Source organism: Ipomoea nil, unplaced genomic scaffold (genome assembly GCF_001879475.1).
Source record: "Ipomoea nil cultivar Tokyo-kokei standard unplaced genomic scaffold, Asagao_1.1 scaffold2494, whole genome shotgun sequence".
NCBI classification, from domain to species: Eukaryota; Viridiplantae; Streptophyta; class Magnoliopsida; order Solanales; family Convolvulaceae; genus Ipomoea; species Ipomoea nil.
The window spans coordinates 1,793,318-1,813,897 of record NW_017618922.1 but is presented as its reverse complement, the minus strand read 5'-3'; the positions used below and the strand labels follow the sequence as shown (position 1 = coordinate 1,813,897).

Below are 20,580 nucleotides of genomic sequence, written 5' to 3'. Positions count from 1 at the left end.
ATGAAAGGGTTTTACAAGTTGGGGAATGGGTCTACCTGAAATTGCAACCCAACATGTAAGTTACTGTGGTTGTAAGAGCCAATTTGAAGTTATCACCCACATATTATGGCCCTTACCAAGTGGTGGAAAAGGTGGGTGTTGTTGTTTATAGGTTATCCTTGCCTTCAGGATCACAAATTCGCCCAATATTCTATATTTCTCAATTAAAAAGGAAGATATGAGAGCATATCACTCCTGAGGTTGATCTCCCACTCACATGTCCAGAGGGAGAAATCTTGACTCAAAACAAGAGACTGTTTAAAAGAAACAACCAAGCTGTGGCTCAAATCCTAGTCCAGTGGGCAAATCTTCCTAAGGAGGCAGCTACTTAGGAAGACTACCACCATATTATCCACTAATTTCCCACCTTTGATCCTTGGGACAATGATCTATTAGAGAGGGGAGTACTGTAATGATATTGGAAGCTGGGAAGGATGGAAAGAAACAGAGGAAGAAGAAGGGAAAAGCTGCCAGAGGAGAAGGAAGTCAGAAAATGAAACTACACCAAAACGGCGTTGTTGGATGACAGGTAGTTGCATGCTGTTAATAAGATCAGATGGCGTAATTTATTTGTTATTGATTTTTTTTTTTTTTTTTTTTACATCTATGTGTTGATTATTTTGGGAGAATTTTAATGGGTTGTTATGCATTAGAGTATATGAGCTTTAGTTGTTATGTTGGATGATTATACAAAACACTTTGAAATTTCTATTCCATTTTCTCTCAATTTCTTCATACTCTACTTTCTTTTTTGCAATTGCTCTCTTCTTTATCTCTCTTTTGCTTGTTCTTTCTTCTTCATTACTGCAAAATTTTCAGGTTCACTACACATTGGTGGTTAATTTGAATAACAAATGGTAACAATTAGAAAGTCGAAGGATCATATGTGATCGATTTAAAAATTTAAGACTAAACGTGACAAAAATCACTATACTCGTAGGATCTCATATAACATTAACTCATTCTATTTCCCAATTGAATTGAATGGCTATGGTCTATGCCTCTATGTATCCATGTTATACATCGGATTTATTCATATAAAGTTGAAGAAAAATGGTCAAATAGGCCCCTAAACTTTACACCAAAAGTCAATTAGGCACCTAAACTTTAAAAATGTGGAATTAGACCATCAAACATGTCAAATTGAGCCAATGAAGCCCATGAACCAGTAAATGACCTGTGACTACAGGTCATTTTTATTCCAGCGAAAAAATTCGGCGACCGGCACGCCATATACGGCGGAAGGCGACCTGAACTGGTTGCCTTCCCTTGGAGAAGGCGACCAATTTTCTGGTCGCCTTCTCTAGTGGAAGGCAACCAGTTGCGACCTTAAAGGTCGCCTTCCGTCGTATATGGTGGCCGTCGTCGAATTTTTTCACCGGAATTAAAATGACTAGTAATCACATGTTATTTACTGGTTCAATGGCTTCATTGACTCAATTTGACATGTTTAAGGGTCTAATGACATATTTTTTAAGTTTAGATGCCTAGTTAACTTATGGTGTAAATTTAGGGGCCTATTTGACCTTTTTCATAAAGTTGAAGATAAAGGCCCATTTTTATAACGGGTCACAAATCGGATCCTCCTTCAAACCAAATGCCTATGAGCAGACACTACCCCTGTTTCACTCTCAGCCATCGCCAAATGCCAATGTTTTCTCAGCTCCTCCATAGCTCTGCAACTGTAACACTTTCTTCACTACATGCTCAATGCTTCAGAAGCTTGACTCCCTCAATCTTCAACTGCCCAAAAACACAAACCCTCCATCTCCAGCCCCGCCGACCCACAGTTATACGCGCAGAGAAGAGCAGTAGCGCTGAAGGTTTACAACAAAACTGGAAACAGTTACTGGAAAAATGGTCACCCAAAAACTTTCTTGGAGCTGAGAAAGTGCTTAGACTCATATCTGGAGCAACCTCCAGTCCCATTGCTCAGTACATCCCTTCCCCTACCACTTTCTTGCACTCTACTGACCCCAGGATCAAATTGGTACAAAGTTATAATCCTTTTGGTTTTGTCTCTTTAAGATAATGTGATCATTTCCTGTTTTGGGCTGTTTCCATGAATTGTAATTTGATGAATTAGATTGATGGGGGTTTTTAGTTTTAGCTACATGTAAGGCTAATGAAGTGAGCTCTTTCGTTTGGTATCATGAAGTATTGAGGTTTTTGGGGTTACTCGTGGAAGACTGGAAGGTGTTTTATTGCTGAATAGTGTATATAATGTTTATGGGGATGAGAATTTCTTATTTAGTTCATAAACATTCAGGCTTCAGTGCTGTTTGTTTATTGGGAGAGGCAGGAAAATACAGTAAAAAATATATATATACCGGATATCTCTGCCTTCCCTTTCCATGTAGAAAGTTATATCCATTGCCAAGAAGTTCAGTGCAAAAACAACTTTTATTTGGGGAAGTTGCAGGAAAAAGTTCCTTCAAAAGTTACATCATAGTTTTGGATGTTTATTGAAATTCTGTTTTACCTCTTCCATTCCTATTCTCTTCAAGTTCTAAAGTGAAGGAATTGTTTTGTTTTGAAGAACGCATGGGAAGAGATTTGCTTTCTATTTTTCTGTATAGTTTGTCAAACCAATTCTTCTTTGTACTTTAAGAAAAATGTTTTTTTTTTTTTTTTTTTTTTTTTTTTACTGCTTTCATTTACTTTCTATTTTATTTATTTATTTATTTATTTATTTATTTGTAAAGTGGTGCTGTGTGCTATGCAGGCATGGCTACTTACTCTAGTTATTTTACCAGCAAGGTCGAATATTGTTCTGCGTCTTGGTTTGGTTGTCTACTTGACTGTATTATCTATATGGATCCAGCCTGAGGAAGTGTGGAAGGTAAGTGGACCTCGAAAAGCTGAATGTAATAAGATTACTGCAGGCACATCAAAGAGAGAAACAAATTTCCTAGGATTTTGGATGGTTTATGTATTTTTTATTTACTCCTCTATTATCAATTTGTTTAATGCTGGAAACTCTCTTGTAAGTTCTGTTCAACATACTATGTTTTGATAGGATCAACTAGGAAGAGTATCACTGCTCTCTGGGATCTTGTTTATAATGTTGGCCCTAAGCACTGACTCTGCACCTTCCCTTGTCTATTCAAGAGCACCTCCACCTTCAATGATCGGACTACCTAATTTTCCAGCTTCTTTGGAAGGTTATTCATATGTAGTTTTTAAAATGGGACCATTACAAATTACCAGAAAGGGCTTGTTAACAGGAAGCACATCAGCCTGTTTAACCTTCACAGTAAGTGGCGTTTCACCTCCACCTTTATTTTTATATGCTTATCTGCTAACTGTTTGTGGTACAGCACTTGTGCTCCTGCTGCTAGTATTAGGTAGATTCTGAAATGAAGCATAGTCATTAATTCATCAGATATGATCAGCATGCATACTTTGTATTTTCTGCTGTACGTAATTTGAATTTTGCCCATTTACTATTCACATTGACGAGACATATCTCTCAAAAACAAACAAAAGTTTGAGCCTAAAACCAGCAATGGTGATGTAATCAAGCTTCAAGGTGTGAAATTTTAATACCACTTGTTGCTGTCCTAAATCTGTTTAGAATGTTGGATATTAGATAGGAAACTGGTACTCTATTCTTGTTATGGAATATATAAGTAATATGGAATCTATATATATTAGGCAGTCTGGAGTTTTAGGGTTTTGAGTAGGTAGTCATAAGGAAATTTGTTTCCTTATTAGAAGTCTTCTAGCATGTATTTATAGGGCTGTGTATTCAGAAATCTTCTCTTTACTTTCGTAACTTGGTAACAGAGTCTTTACGATATTATTTTTTTCACTCCACTGTCATCACCGCCCACCTAGGGAGGAGCGCCGGCGTCCGGCGACCACGCCTGCGAAATTCAGCTCTAGTTTGGGCAGCCACGCGCCACCGTTACTCGCGGCCACCTTCCTCACGCGCCGGCACGTGCGGCTCCTCCGACGGTCGGAAAATTTTTTCGTCACCTGTTCCTGGGTCGCCTAAGTCAATTTGTCTCGGTTTTGGGCTTGGTTTGGATCATTGTAGCTTCCGTGATTATTGCTCTACGATCAGGTTGTATCGTACACCTTCAGGATCCTAGTTTGTGTGCTTTGTGATCTGTTTTTGGTGATTATAGTTGAGAATAAATCTGTTGTTGTGAATTATTCTTGTGACTTCCAAAATCACATACGGTAAACTTCATGATTCTAATTATTTGGAGTGTGTTGAAATTGAGGGATTGAAAGGCCTGGCGGATGGAGAATAACCACCACCCGCCAGTTAGGCGGAAGCAAAATATGTGAGAACCAAAGATAAGAGAATAGAAAGAATATATTATATTGAAAGATTACAATAGATCGTATCTCTATGTGTTCTATACTTCTGTGGACCTCTATACATACTAAACAATATACTAAATTAATTCTAATAAGAATATGAAACTACTAATAAGAATAGGAAACTAAGACATCTTCTACTAGGAATGAGACAAAGGTTTCCTAATATTCAATACTCCCCCGCAAGCTGGAACATTTCCAAGTTTGGATTAAAACAAGCACACTACCTCACTCAAAATTACAAATGAAAATTAAATGCAACTAGAGGATAACAATGCTGGATGGCTTCGGAGGGACAATGCTATACACAACCCTTGGGAATGAAGGCACCAGGGGCGAAGCTTGTCATGAACAACCTTGGGAATGAAGGCACCAAGGGTGAAGATTAACATGAACGCCATCACAGCAACATAAGCACTCTAGGATGGATGACTTCAAAAGAGATTGCGCTATGCCTGACCCTTCCTTGGGAATGAAGACGAATGTGCACCAAGAATGGAGCTGAACACGATCCTTAGGAGTAAAGATGAACACACCAAGGACGGAGCTGAACACGATCTTGGGAATGAACACACCGAGGATGAAGTTGAACACGATCCATAGGAATGAAGATGAACGCACCAAGGATAGAGTTGAACATGAACAACCTCCAGATAACACAACATAAACACTCTACGACATGCCAACAAAGCCTTCATCGAGAGCGGTAGAGGTGAAAAGGGAGCAAAGAATAGCCAAGGATGTAGTAGAGCCCATAGTAATTAAGATAAACCCGAAGCAACGGCCAACGAGATGAAGATAACCAGGAAAACAAAGTAAAATAAGTAAAATAGAACACTGAATGATTGTAGATAGTCAAACTCCCCCTTACTAGAAATATGGGAAATAATCAAAGGCCTTTATAGTAGTGCTGAAACTGAACAACCATGGATAAAGCATACCGGAGATAAAGAAACAAACACGGTTATACCAAAACACAAACACCTTAGGGAGAAGTTTGGCAACAAACCCAAAACAAAGCCATCAAATTTCACCAAAAAGGTCCAAAGACAGGCAAAACATCAATTTGGGAAAAATACATCACGGGCACATAGATGGAGTCGAGGAGGACTGGCGGAGAGAGCTAGCAAATCTTGCCAGAAAATATCGTCGGAGGTAGCCTCACGCGCCTGCGCGTGAAGACGGCGGTGGAGGAAGGAGACCAAATTTTCCAGTTTAGGCCGCAAAAGGGAGAGGAATCCATTGGTGTAGGAGGTGAGATCACAAAATCACCGGAGAAGAGGAGATCTGGCCGGAAACAGATGGGTTCTCCGGTGACGGGCGGGTGGCGTGTGGAGGCGCGTGCAGTGGCGGAAGGCAATGGGTTTTACGCCGAAGTCTCGCGACGAGGTTCCAAGTAATGATGTGGTGTTAGTTTCTTCGAACAACAACCAGAAGAGCGTTGGAATGAGATGGGCAGCGGCAGCCGCGTGTTGCCGAAAAAATTGGTGTTTTAAAAAATTTTTAGAAAGAAGTGTGAAAGTGTGAAGGGTTTCATATATTTCTCATCGAAGACTGTACAAAATACCATAATTTATACAGGACAAGCTATAACCTAATGGGCCCACTATAACGGGCCTAGGGTTTCAACACTCCCCCTCAAGCTGGAGAGTATAGATCATAAACTCCAAGCTTGTTACAAATATATTCAACTCTAGGAGCTCTAAGGGATTTTGTCAAGATATCAGCTAACTGATCTGCAGAATTGACAAAGCTAGTTTTGATGCACCCTGACACAATCTTTTCTCTGATGAAGTGGCAGTCAACCTCAATGTGTTTAGTCCTTTCATGATAAACAGGATTTGATGCGATGTGTAGAGCTGCTTGGTTGTCACATATCAATGCCATTTGAGCAACATTGCCACATTGCAATTCTTGTAGTAGGTGTTTAAGCCATAAAAGCTCACACGTCGCAAGTGCCATGGCTTGATATTCCGCTTCAGCACTGGACCTAGCAACCACATCCTGCTTCTTACTTTTCCAAGATATGAGATTACCTCCAATGAGAATACAATAACCTGAAGTAGAGCGTCTGTCAAATGGACAACCAGCCCAATCTGCATCACAATACCCAACAACTTGTGAATGTCCTCTATCTTCATATAATAAGCCTTGTCCTGGTGCTCTCTTGATATACCTTAGAAAATGAACAACAACATCCCAATGAGAATCACAAGGAGTCTCAAGAAACTGACTCAACACACTTACTGCGAAAGAGATATCCGGTCGTGTGATCGTGAGATAATTCAGCTTTCCAATTAATCTCCTATATCGCTCTCGGTCAGGCAATGGCTCCCCCTGTCCTGGTAGGAGTTTAACATTCGGATCCATTGGATTATCAACCGGTCTACTACCCAACATGCCAGTTTCTTCCAAAATATCCAAGGCATACTTTCTTTGAGAAATAACAACACCACTGCTAGATTGAGCCACTTCAATTCCAAGAAAGTATTTCAGCTTGCCCAAATCCTTGGTCTGAAACCGACCAAAGAGATACTCCTTCAACTGAGATATGCCCTCTTGATCACTCCCTGTAATAACAATGTCATCCACATATACTACAAGGTATATGCATTTCCCATTAGAATGACGATAGAAAACAGAATGATCAACCGCACTTCTAGTCATACCAAACTCACACACCACAGAACTAAACCTTCCATACCAAGCCCGTGGAGATTGCTTTAAACCGTACAACGAACGGCGAAGTTTACATACCAGACTAGACTCCCCATGAGCAACAAACCCAGGTGGTTGCTCCATATAAACCTCCTCATGAAGATCACCATGAAGAAAGACATTCTTGATATCTAGCTGGTGTAAGTCCCAATGATGAATGGCTGCCAAAGACAAAAGTAATCGAACTGAAGCAATTTTAGCAACAGGGGAAAACGTATCAGTATAATCCAAACCAAAAATCTGAGTATAGCCTTTTGCCACCAGTCGGGCCTTAAGGCAATCAATTGCACCATTAGGGCCCACCTTCACCGTATAAATCCATCTACAACCAACAACAGTTTTACCAGGAGGAAGAGGAACCAACTCCCACGTGCCACTAGACTGGAGGGCCTCCATCTCTGTTAACATGGCTTAACGCCAACCTGTATCCGAGAGAGCCTCACGAGTGGTTTTGGGTATGGACACAGAAGACAGGTGAGAGAGAAATGCAAAGTAAGGGGAAGAGACACGATGATAACTCAGAAAGGTATATATAGGATGTGGGTTACGAGTAGAACGTGTACCTTTTCGAACAGCAAAAGGTGCCTCAGTGAGATCAGTGTCAGATTGCGGTGGAGGTGGAGGAACCGCAGCCGGAGGATCGGACAGCATAGGTGAGTCACCAGGGACCTCAGGAACAGCAGGGCGAGGACGACGATGATAGACCTAAAGAGGCGGGTTAAGGACAGTCGGTTGAGCTGGAGGAACAGTGGGCTGAACAAGAAGAAGAGGACCAAGATAAGGTATGGGAAGCACCTCAGAAACAGGGGTCGTGTCCCTTGAGGTGGGCTGGAAAAACGGTGTGGATTCAATAAAGGTGACATCTGCAGACACAAAGTGACGCTTGAGTGTTGGAGAATAACACCTATAACCCTTTTGGACACGGGAATAACCCAAAAAGACACACTTGACTGCTTTAGGGTCTAATTTGGATCGACCTGGGGTCATGTCATGAACAAAACAAACACACCAAAAACACGAGGAGGAATAAGGAAAAGATCAGCAGAAGGATACACAATGAAATATGGGGTGTCATTGTTAAGAGCAGAAGATGACATACGATTGATCAGGTAACAAGCAGTAAGGATAGCATCAGCCCAGAATTGGGAGTGAACATGAGAGTGTAACAACATAGTACGGGCAATTTCTACTAGGTGCCCATTTTTACGCTCAGCCACCCCATTTTGCTGAGGTGTGTAAACACATGACCTTTGATGCAATATCCCACGAGATGTCATATAGGACTGGAAAGGATTAGAGAGATATTCTTTAGCATTATCACTACGCAAAACACGAATGAGTTTTCCAAATTGAGTGTGTATTTCAGCACAAAAAGTTTGAAAAATCTGAAACAATTCAGAACGATCTTTCATAAGGAAAACCCAAGTGCATCTAAAATAATCATCAATAAAGGTCACGAAATAACGAAAACCCAAAATAGAGTTGACACGACAAGGACCCCATATATCTGAATGAACTAAATCAAAGAGAGATGCAGCCCGATTATTGACTCTTCTTGGAAAAGACTTACGTGATTGCTTTCCAAGATGACACGACTCACATTCAAAAGACTCAATAGACAGACCTGGGGCCATCCGTTTTAGTTTAGAGAGACTAGGATGACCCAAACGACTATGAATAAGCAAGGGAGACTTTGTAGAGGCAGAAGCAGCAACATCACCACCCCGCATGTAATAGAGGCCTTGTGACTCACTGCCGGTGCCAATCACCCTCCTCGTACTGCGATCCTGCACAACAACCGAATCAGCACAAAAGGTTATGGAACAATTGAGAGTACGGGTAATTTTACTCACAGAGATAAGGTTGAAGGGACTATTAGGGACATATAAAACAGACTCCAAAGAGAAAGATGGTATAGGGGAAGCCTGATCAACACCAGTTGCTGGTGTTTGATGACCATTAGCTAAGGTGACCATTGGTAAACTCTTAGACTTAGACATTATGCAAAAGAGAGGTTACCGGAAATATGATCTGAAGCACCTGAGTCCAATATCCAAGATTTTGGAGTATTGGTGTTTGAAAGACAAACCAAAGATGAAGTACCAGCATTTAGTTGGAGATGTGGAAGAATCAAGGCGGGACACTGCTTTAAGTTGGAGATATTCTTCATACTGCCTAGGGGTCATCGCAACTGAAGTAGAGCTTGGTTCATGAGTCTGACTCTCGGATTCAGTGGCTTGGACTAGATTAGCAGAACGGGGAGGTCGACCATGTAACTTCCAACAACGATCTTTGGTATGACCATCTTTGTGGCAGTAGTCACACCGAGGACGTTTCCCACGACGAACACCACCACCACTAGATGGTCCAGAGGGTCCTCTATTCGTAGTCCGAGTAGCTAAAACTGATGATTCTCCAATAGGCTCAATTGAGGGAGCTGAGGCAACACGAAGCAGTCTGGCAGCAATATCAGTGAAGGTAGGCACAGAAGGACTGACAGGATCTGATCACGAACGTGAACCTGGTCAGGCCGAAGGGCAGCTAAAGTCAACACCATAAAGAACCAATCACACTGCTTCGCATGATTTTCTGCTGTCTCCTGATAGGGCAATAAATTATTATACTCCTGTTGTAAAGCTTCAATTCGACCCAAAAAATCCTGTGTACTCATATCAGCAGTTGAACGGAAATTAAGCATATTAGATATTATGGTATATAGCCTTTGGATATCATTGGTATAAAGTGACTTAGCTTTATTCCAAACATCATAACAAGTTTCATAAGACTTGTAAATGAGATAGAGTTTAGGGTTGTTGGGACTCATTATTATGCTTTTATTATTTCCAAAGACTGTTCAGTTTCTATGTCTGTTAGTATCCCTAGGGCTATGTCTGTTAGTGTCCCTAGGGCTCTATTAGTATTCCATCTTCTACCTATATATATATGGTACTGTGTATTTGCTTGTAGACAGAGTGTAAATAACAAGACAATACTTTATTCTCCAAACTCCTTCAACATGGTATCAGAGCCACCATTGGCCTGAATCCCTTTTTATTTCCGAGCATGAACAGTATTTTCGAGGATGAACAGTAGCAGTGCAGGGTCTGTCTACGCTTCCTCTTCGAAAACCCCTCATCGCAAGTTTTCATAAAGTTCCGAAGAACCACCGCCGGTCTGGAAGTGCAGGCGACCCCCGCCGTGGAAGTCCCGTCGCAAACCGCCGCTGCACGCGCCCTCACGCGCCACCTTACGCGCTGCCTCCCGCCGTCACGCGCCTCCACGCGCCGGCGCGTGAGACCTCCTCCGGCAATTTTTTTTTCCGGCGAAATTTTCCAGTTCCATTTTCGACCCTCCTCTGGCTTTCCTGGTAATATTCTTCTTTTTTATCAACCATGTCTTCAACTGGAACCGAGGAAACTTCTACCAATGTTGAAAATGCTATTTCTCGCTCAGTGTTTGTGCCTAATTTATCTGGAAATCCAGTTATTACCTCTGAAAAATTATGTGGGTCACAAAACTACCACTCTTGGTCGGATGCCGTTGAAATGTGGTTTATGGGCCAGGGTGTTATTGACCACTTGGAACATGGGGTAAAAACTGAGGTACCAGAAAATGAGAAGGCAATTTGGAAAAGGGTGGATGCACAACTTTGTAGTCTTCTATGGCAATCCCTTTCACCTGAGTTAATTCAACTATTTAGAGTTTTTAAAACATGTGTTGAGGTATGGAATCAAGCCAAATCCTTGTACACTAATGATATTTCACAATGTTACACAGTTGTTGATAATTTGGTTAATTTAAAGAAGGATGGTATGAGTATGGAAGCCTTTCTTGGGAAAACTCAAAGTTTATTAACTGAGTTTAATAAGCTTTTACCCGTTGGAGGGACACCTGATGAACAGATTGCCCAACGTGAAAAGTTTTTTGTTGTTCTGGTTTTGACTAAATTAGGCCCCGAGTTTGAGAATACTCGAAACCAGATTCTTGGGGATAAAGGTGTGCCAGGGGTCCAAGAGTTGTTCAAACGCCTTCTTCAAGTGGCCTCTTTTCCTGGTGAAACTTCTGCATCCACTACAGAACAATCTGCTCTTGTGATCCAAGGAAGTCGTGGTAATAATCTGGGCAACCGGAATAAAGACCGTAGTGGGCAGAAAAATGCTAGATACTGTGATTACTGCAATAGATCTGGACACACACGGGACCGATGTTAGAAACTGCACGGGAAACCGTTGCCTGCTCCTACAAATGTGGCTCAACTCAAACAAGAAGAATCAGGTTCTAAAAATGTCTCTCTTGCAGAATATGAAGAGTTTGCACGGTTTAAGGCTAATGCCCAAGCTACTGTTTTCACTCCTTTGGCTCATACGGGAGAGACTCATGCTGCCCTTGTTTCTCAATCTGGACCTCTCGGACCATGGGTCCTTGATTCAGGTGCCTCCGAACATATATGTGGAAATTCTTCCTTATTGACACATCTCACAAACTCTAAGTCTCTTCCGTCCATTGTGTTTGGTAATGGATCCATATGTTCTGCTAAAGGAGTTGGTAAAGCAAGACCTCTTCCTGATTTACCCTTGTCATCAGTCTTGCATATACCTACTTGTCCTTTTAATTTGATTTCCATTCGTCAACTTACTCATTCTCTTGATTGTCTTGTCACCTTTTCTCCTGATTCGGTTATTATACAGGACCGTCGTTCGGGGAAGACGATTGGCTCGGGGTATGAATCAAAAGGGTTATACCGTCTATCCACTCCCGCTTCCGCTGTCTGTAGTGCTACTATTTCTCCTTCCCTTACTCATTGTCGTCTAGGTCATCCAAGTTTGAAGAAACTACAACAACTTGAACCGAGTCTCTCAAAGCTGTCTTCACTAGAGTGTGAATCTTGTCAATTTGGGAAACATTCAAGAACCTCCTTTCCTGAACGGGTTAATAAAGTGTCCTCATCCCCTTTTTCCTTAGTTCACAGTGATATTTGGGGTCCTTGTCGTGTCACTTCTGTGTTAGGTTTTAAATATTTTGTTACTTTTATTGATGACTTTTCGCGTTGTACTTGGGTTTTCCTAATGCAACGACGTTCTGATCTATTCAACATCTTTCAGAAATTTCATAATGAAATCAAGAATCAATTTGGAGTCTCTATTAAAATTCTTCGAAGTGATAATGCCAGGGAATATTTCAATACCCCTTTGTCTACCCTTCTTGACTCTGAAGGTATTCTCCATGAGTCTTCTTGTCCAGATACTCCACAACAGAATGGTGTGTCTGAACGAAAGAATAGGCATCTAGTGGAAACTGCTCGGACTATGCTCCTTCACTATAAGGTTCCCTCTTATTTCTGGGGAGATGCTATCCTCCATTCATGTTACCTTATTAACCGTATGCCATCGTCTGTTCTACATGGCAAAATACCTTATAACATATTGTTTCCTCAAGAGCCATTACACAAGCTTCCGCTGAGGGTTTTTGGTTGCACTTGCTTTGTTCGGGATATTACTCCTGGTCGTGATAAACTGTCACCCAAGTCTTTGAAATGTATTTTTGTGGGGTACTCTAGGGTTCAAAAAGGGTTCAGGTGTTATTGTCCTGAGACACAGCGATTCTATGTATCACCAAATGTTACCTTCTTTGAGTACACTCCGTTCTTTTCATCTGACTCTATAAGGGTGGCGGATCCTTTTCCTGATGTCCTACCAGTTCCCTCATTTGAAGGAGGGACAGAAATACCAATATCTCCTGTTGTCCTACCTCCCAATCCATCACAAACCCACACTGTTTCTCCTTTCCAGTTCACCTATCATCGTCGGTCAAAATTACCACCAACCACTACTGCTGCAGACATTGAACCTGTTGATTCATCTCCTGAGCGGTCTCTTCCCTCGGATTCGGGTCCTGCTCCAATCTCCAGTCCGCCCATTGCTAGTCGGGTAGGTAACCGGTCTACTCGCAATCCCTACCCTATATATAATTTTGTCTCTTATCACCGGTTTTCCCCTGTTTACAATGCTTTCATCTCCAGTTTATCATCTGTTTCTGTTCCTAATTCGGTTAGGGAAGCTCTTTCCCATCCTGGTTGGCAGCAAGCTATGGTAGATGAAATGGTTGCTTTGCAATCCTCGGGAACTTGGGACTTGGTTCCATTACCTCCTGGCAAAACAGTTGTTGGTTGTCGTTGGGTTTATAATGTCAAAGTTGGGCCTGATGGACAGATAGATAGACTCAAAGCTCGACTTGTAGCCAAGGGGTATACTCAAGTGTTTGGCGTTGATTACACTGATACGTTCTCACCCGTTGCCAAGATCTCTTCTATCAGAATCTTTCTGTCTATTGCTGCCATCCATCATTGGCCTCTATACCAGCTAGACATCAAGAATGCCTTTTTACATGGGGATCTAAAAGAAGAGGTGTATATGGAGCAACCTCCGGGTTTTGTTGCTCAAGGGGGGGAGACTGATTTGGTTTGCAAATTAAAACGTTCTCTTTATGGATTGAAACAGTCTCCACGTGCCTGGTTCGGACGTTTTAGTACAGTTCTGCAAGAGTTTGGGTTAGTCCAAAGCAAAGTGGATCATTCTGTATTCTACCGGCATCGACATGGTAAGAGCGTTTATCTTGTTGTTTATGTCGATGATATTGTTATCACAGGAGATGATGCAGAAGGAATACTCCAGCTAAAGCAACATCTTTTCCAACATTTTGAGACAAAAGACTTTGGAAAATTAAAATACTTCTTAGGGATAGAAGTTGCCCAGTCAAAGCAAGGGATTTGTATATCTCAACGAAAATATGCTTTAGACATATTAGAGGAAACAGGTATGAGTGATTGCAGACCTATTGATACTCCCATGGATCCTAACATTAAGCATGTACCGGAACAAGGGAAGCCCTTTTCAAATCCAGGAAGATATCGAAGATTGGTTGGAAAATTGTTGTACTTAACCGTCACTCGCCCTGACATCTCTTTTGCAGTTAGCGTTGTGAGTCAATTCTTGGCTTCTCCGTGTGATAGCCATTGGGAAGCTGTCATTAGGATCCTACGATACATCAAGAAGTCTCCCGGGAACGGTGTTTTATACAAGGATCGTGGAAATACAGAGATTGTTGGTTATACTGATGCAGATTGGGCTGGGTGCTCTTGGGATAGAAAGTCAACATCAGGATACTGTGTTTTTCTTGGTGGCAATCTAGTATCTTGGAAAAGTAAGAAGCAAAATGTGGTGGCTCGATCAAGTGCAGAGGCAGAATATCGGTCAATAGCCTTGGGAACATGTGAACTAATCTGGTTAAAGCATCTCTTGACTGAATTAAATCTTTGCATGAAAGGGCCTATTAAACTGATGTGCGACAATCAAGCAGCCTTGCATATTGCATCCAATCCTGTCTTTCATGAGAGAACAAAACACATCGAAGTCGATTGTCATTTTATTCGCGAAAAGATTACATCCGGGGAAATCGTTACCTCATTCGTGGGTACAAATGATCAGTTGGCTGATATCTTCACCAAAGCTTTAAGAGGTCCCAGAGTTGAATATTTGTGTACCAAGCTTGGAGCTTTTGATATTCATGCTCCAGCTTGAGGGGGGATGTTGAGACTCATTATTATGCTTTTATTATTTTCCAAAGACTGTTTAGTTTCTATGTTTGTTAGTATCCCTAGGGCTATGTCTGTTAGTGTCCCTAGGGCTCTATTAGTATTCCATCTTCTACCTATATATATGGTACTGTGTATTTGCTTGTAGACAGAGTGTAAATAACAAGACAATACTTTATTCTCCAAACTCCTTCAACAAGGGTCAATGGACTGCCACAACATGTTGCACAACAACGCATCTGCCTTTTCCCAATCTGATTTCTTCGATTCTTCAATTTCCCCAACCTTTCTGGTTAGATGGTCAGACATCCCCTGGCCTTTGAACCAGAGTTTCACAGAAGCAGCCCACGAAGTGTAATTTTCACTCCCAACCAACTTGTCCATAGTAATGGTAGGATAAGAGGTAAAAGGTGAAGCCATAGGCGTTACCAACAAAAACAGCACACTGTTTACTGTATTCTGGCCGATGGTGATCGGAGGCGGTGGCCGGAGAACGGCGGTCGGCGGCGGCAGGAAAAACGGACAACACTGTTCGGTGCGTCTCGTCGAGACGAGTCCAACAGTGGTGACGGCGTCTCGATCGGAGGCCGGAGGGAGGAGATCTGGCCGGAAAACAGTGGCGGATCTCGGCGACGACGGCGGCAGACGGCGACCGGATTTTGGGCTCTGGCTCGCGACGAGGCTCCGGTGAGGCCTGTGGTCTTGGTTTGGAAGAAGAACCACCAGGCAGATGTCGGAAAGCAAAAACAGTCGCGGCCGGCAGTGAATTCCGGTGGCGGCGCGGCGGCGGCGGGAAGGAAATGAGAAATAATATTTAGGGTTTAGGCTTTGATACCATGTGAAAGTGTGAAGGGTTTCATATATTTCTCATCGAAGACTGTACAGAATACCATAATTTATACAGGACAAGCTATAACCTAATGGGCCCACTATAACGGGCCTAGGGTTTCAACAAGAAGATAGCCTGGAAAACTTAGGCTCTAATACTATGTTGAAATTGAGGGATTGAAAGGCCTGGCGAGTGGAGAATAACCACCACCCGCCAATTAGGCGCACGCAAAATATGTGAGAACCAAAGAGAAGGAAATAGAAAAAATATATTATATTGAAAGATTACAATAGATCGAATCTCTATGTGTTCTATACTTCTATGGACCTCTATAAATACTAAACAATATACTAAATTAATCCTAATAGGAATAGGAAACTACTAATAAGAATAGGAAACTAAGACAACTTCTATTAGGAATGAGACAAAGGTTTCCTAATATTCAACAGTGGAGTAAGGTTATTACGCTTTACCTCACTAGTCTTGGTAAAGAGGAACATTTAACTATCTAACTAAAACTTTGTCTGGTCAAGATAGTGTTTGGGTACGGGATGATGCCCGTTTGTTTCTATAGATCAGAAATTCAATTACTGATGATATTGTTGGGTTCATTAGTCATTGTGACTCAGTTAAAGAACTGATGGATTATTTGGAGTACTTGTACTCTGAGAGGGGGAATATTACTCGTATTTATGATGTGTAAGGTATTTTACCGTACCGAAAGACAAAATTTGTCACTTATGGCTTATTTTATGGACTTTTAAGAGAACATATGAGTCCCTTAATAAGCTTATGCCATTCAGTAGTGACATCAGAGAGCAACAAAAGCAACGTGAATAAATGTCTGTTATGAGTTTTTTAGCAGGTCTCCCTTATGAGTTTGACACGGTGAGGTCAACAATTCTTAGTAGCTCTGAGTTCCCTACTTTGACTGATATCCTTCCACGACTGATTCGATCGGAGCAATCACAACCAAGTGTGCATGAGGTGATGGTCCCACCAAACAGTGCTCTCGTTGGTCAACATCTGCACAATGGGACCAGTAGCAACTCCAAGGGGCACACTTTAAGCAGTATTGTGTGTCATTATTGCCATAAGCCTGGGCACATAAAGAAGGATTGTAGGAAGTTGTTGAATAAAAATCGGGGGAACAATTCGTCAATTCTCCACTTGTTGCATCTGCACCTGATCTATCTACCAAGACGGTCTCAATCTCTGTTGATGAGTTTGCTAAGTTTTCTCAGTACCAAGAATCTCTAAAACATTAGTCCGCTCCGATCACTACGATTGCTGCTGCTGCTGCCTTAGGATCTTGTGACGAAGAGGGTTATTGGTAAGGGGCGTAACTCTGGGGGTCTCTACATTCTTGATCCCTAGAAGGATGGAGTCCGTTGCTTGTTTTGGTGTTGTCTATCCTTTTTTATTTTATTTTATTTTATTATTTTTTTTTTAATGCTCATTGTCGTTTGGGGCTTTGGTAAAGTAATTTGGTCCTCCTTTTTCGGAGTTTGTTTTCTTTACCTTGTTTGTCCAAAGCTTGTTCGGTCCATTTTGTGTTCGCCCGGTGTTTGTTCGTGGTATTGGTGGTGTCCAAGCTTCCGTTTCAGGGGAGTGTCCAATCCCAAGCTTATTCGGTCTACTTTGAGTTCACCCGACTGTTTGTGGTATTGGTGGCGTCCAAAGCTGTCGTTTTAAGGGAGTGTCCTAACTCCTAAATGGGATTTGAGTTAGTTATTTAGTTATTTTTGGGTTATCAGTTATTTGTGTAACAAGTTATATCTATGCTCCAACTTGAGGGGAAGTGTTATGGAATATATAAGTAATATGGAATCTATATATATTACGGAGTTTTAGGGTTTTGAGTAGGTAGTCATGTGTGAACTTGTTTCCTTATTAGAAGTCTTCTAGCATGTATTTATAGGGCTTTGTATATCTTTTTGAATGGAACAATATATTCAGAAATCTTCTCTTTACTTTTGTAACAGTTATTTTCTAGTGGTTGTAATGAGTATAGGTTTTTTTTGTCCGCACGGGCTGGTTTAGTAGGTAGTATTTGGGAGAAGAGACTAGAGTTCGAAACTCGGCAGCGGCAGTGTGGGGATTATGCCCAAAGCGGGCAGATCCCTTGTGTGCACCAACATTTGGTCCTGTTTGTTGAGCCACTAAGTTATCGTGATTTACATCCTTCCATATGCTCTATTGGGCCGGGGCGTGGAGGGCCCTTGGAGTTGGGGATTCAACTTTTGGGAGAAGAATATAGGTTTTGTTTAGTTATCTCCCAGCCCTACGAACTATTATTTCATTCTGATTTTGCTGCTTTTGATTACCAGATCTTTCAAAGTGCTAGTCTTTACCTGTCAACAACAACTCCAGAACAGATAGCATTTGCATTGCAGTGGTTTTTACGTCCTTTGGATAAACTTGGTCTTCCTGTGCCAGAGGTCATCCTTACGCTCCTGCTCTCCTTGAGATTTATAAATCTTGTTTTTGATGAGGTAATAAAGTTTTTCCCCTCTGCAATTATGTTTAAATAGACTGTAGACCAAACCCAGGCTCTCTTTTGCACAATTAGCTGATAAGCTAGCTCTAACTGTTGCTAGTGGTTAGAAGCTATCTGGAAGCTGAAAACTTATAAGCTAACAGATTGAATTGGAATTGTTTGGTAATAAACAATCCTTTCAACGTAAAGTAATGTATTTTTTGTTTATGTAATAACTTAAAGGTACATGTTAACAATTTGATCTTTTTTTATTTATGGATTTATAATAAGATGTTTAAAATTTATTTTTTATTTATGTATTTTTTATAAGACCAAATTAATAAAATAGTAACGCTTTGGACAAAATAAAAAAGAGGGATAGAGAAAGAAAAGAAGAGAGAGGTAACTGGCTGAAAAAGAACAGAAAGAAATAATGGAGGGAGGGAGGGCAAATTTGGAAATGACTATTAGGGGCTACTGAACTAGCTTAATTTTTTCTTAAGCTTGCTTACTAAACAACTCTAAAAGCAAAAAGCTAGCGTTTGGGTGTTGCCAAACATGCTCCAATTATAGTTAGCATTTGCAAACTGGTTTTGAAGTTAACACTAGCCTAATCTTGACAGGTTCGTAATGTTGCTCTTGGGATTGTATCCCGAAGGATAAATTGGGAGCAGTTAACTACCTTGGAGACTGTTGATGGTTAGTATGGAGTTAAAGTTACTTATAGTAACAATTATTAACTCTTATGAATTGAACGATGATAAGGTTATATAGTTGGTTATTTGAACATTTTAATACCCAGTTGAAGATGACACTTTCATACAACTCCTCATTGCTTGATCTACATTTTCTACGTGGCTGAATGTTTCCTTTCTGCCCTCTGAAACATATTGTCCATTACCTTGCAGTTTTCGTGACATACATTCGTCGGATCTTCAAAAATATTTTTGCCCATGCAGAACAGATATCTCAGGTTTGCATTTCTTTTAAATTTGAACAATATTCCCCCCACTCCACACACAAAAATAAATAAATAAATAAATAAATAAAGCTAGAAGCTCTGCAACTTCTAAATATCCTTTTGTTGTTTTAATAAAATAATGTTGTGTTTCTTACTGAAAACTTTATTGTTTTAATTGGTAGTTTTATCAAATTGATATGTTTGGAATTTATGTGGTTATTACATGATAATTCTTAGTTGGACCTAAAAGTTACCATAATCATTAGCCATCTTGCCAAAACTAATTAAAGATAAAGCAATGTGATGCATGCTAGGAGTAATTGAAATTGTTTATCCGATCCTCTGAAAGTACAGCATTTGAATCATGCAATGTTGCTGTTTGGAAGCATGAAATCCTAGATGATCAGCGATGTGATATACACGAACGTTACCGAATCCCACTCTCTTGATTCTACTGTATAAATGGCTGAATGTTATGCTGATAAGGAATATAAGTATTGACCTTTTAACTCACAATAACCACACGTCAAAAACCTAGATGTTAGCAATGCTGTTTTCTCGCATGATTATCTAAATGCTCAAGAAATCAGTTCCCAGTTCCCATCTGAAATGGACTGCTCAAAATTCTCGTGGTTTTTGCAGGCAATGATTGTGAGAGGCTTTCGAGGAGACAGCAAAGAACACAAAATCTTCTTGTCAGCAAATTCATCTATTACACTTGTAAATTGTATTTCCTTATCATTACTTGTTGGTCTGATTGCTGCAATCAACTTACCCAAACAGCTCTTTATTTGACACACCGTCTTTCATCAGTTGGTTAAAATCTATTCGTTGATGTATCGCTTTGTGATCACAGACCCAGGAGGATTTAGCTATCCAGTGATTCTGGATTGCTTTATGTATGACTAGGTAGCACAGAAATAGGAAATGAAAAATGAGATGTGGAACACTAGGAAATGGTAAAAATTTTAAAATGTAAGCCATGAAATATGGGATAAACATGTAAATATAAAAATGTAGGGGTATATTGATAAATGTTTTTTTCTTCAAATATGCATAAATGTTAATTGTTAACCAGTTTTATAATTAAAAGTAATACCTCACATTATGGGGAAATATAGAGGAGTATATGTTAAATACTTAAGCATACCGCAGCACACAAAAAAGGAAGAATAAAGAATGTAGCTTTATTCATAATAGCAAAAGCTCACATATTTTAAATACATGAAGTACAAATTTATACAATGACTTACCTGATAAATAGGCAACAAACAAAAAATATGAAAAAAAATGGGACCTTCTTGTTACTTAAATTATTGATTGGCTCTAACACCCCAGTTGGATGGTAGACAGAATGAATACCCTGCTTGGACTTAAAACTTTTCAATAAACTTTCAAAATTTCTTTCTTGATCCGTTCACGAACAAAATGACAATCAATCTCAATATGTTTTGCACGCTCATGAAAAACAGGATTTTCGGCAATGGCAAGCGCTGACTGACTGTTAGAGAAAAAAATAGATGTGGCGGAAAGTGTAATGCCTAAGTCAGATAGAAGGAAAAGAACCACTGGATTTCACAACTTGTGGTTGCTAACGCACGATATTCTGCCTCCGAAGAAGACTTAGACAC

At 40.6% G+C, this 20,580-nt stretch overlaps 1 protein-coding gene and 1 long non-coding RNA gene across 2 annotated transcripts; one reads left to right on the top strand and one right to left on the bottom strand.

Moving 5' to 3' along the window:
* Positions 1 to 1,595: 1,595 nt before the first annotated feature.
* On the top strand, positions 1,596 to 19,788 carry LOC109153541 (protein ABCI12, chloroplastic). The gene is made up of 7 exons (XM_019301401.1): positions 1,596 to 2,029; positions 2,765 to 2,881; positions 3,059 to 3,295; positions 17,840 to 18,004; positions 18,612 to 18,687; positions 18,897 to 18,961; positions 19,592 to 19,788. Exons 1-7 carry the CDS (start codon positions 1,637 to 1,639, stop codon positions 19,742 to 19,744), a joined length of 1,206 nt encoding a protein of 401 aa, XP_019156946.1. The 5' UTR covers positions 1,596 to 1,636; the 3' UTR covers positions 19,745 to 19,788.
* On the bottom strand, positions 3,304 to 17,477 carry LOC109153542. The gene is made up of 3 exons (XR_002049535.1): positions 17,458 to 17,477; positions 8,710 to 8,713; positions 3,304 to 3,808 (listed from the first exon to the last, which is right to left on the bottom strand). It is a non-coding gene; the product is annotated as an uncharacterized LOC109153542 (long non-coding RNA).
* Positions 19,789 to 20,580: the final 792 nt, after the last annotated feature.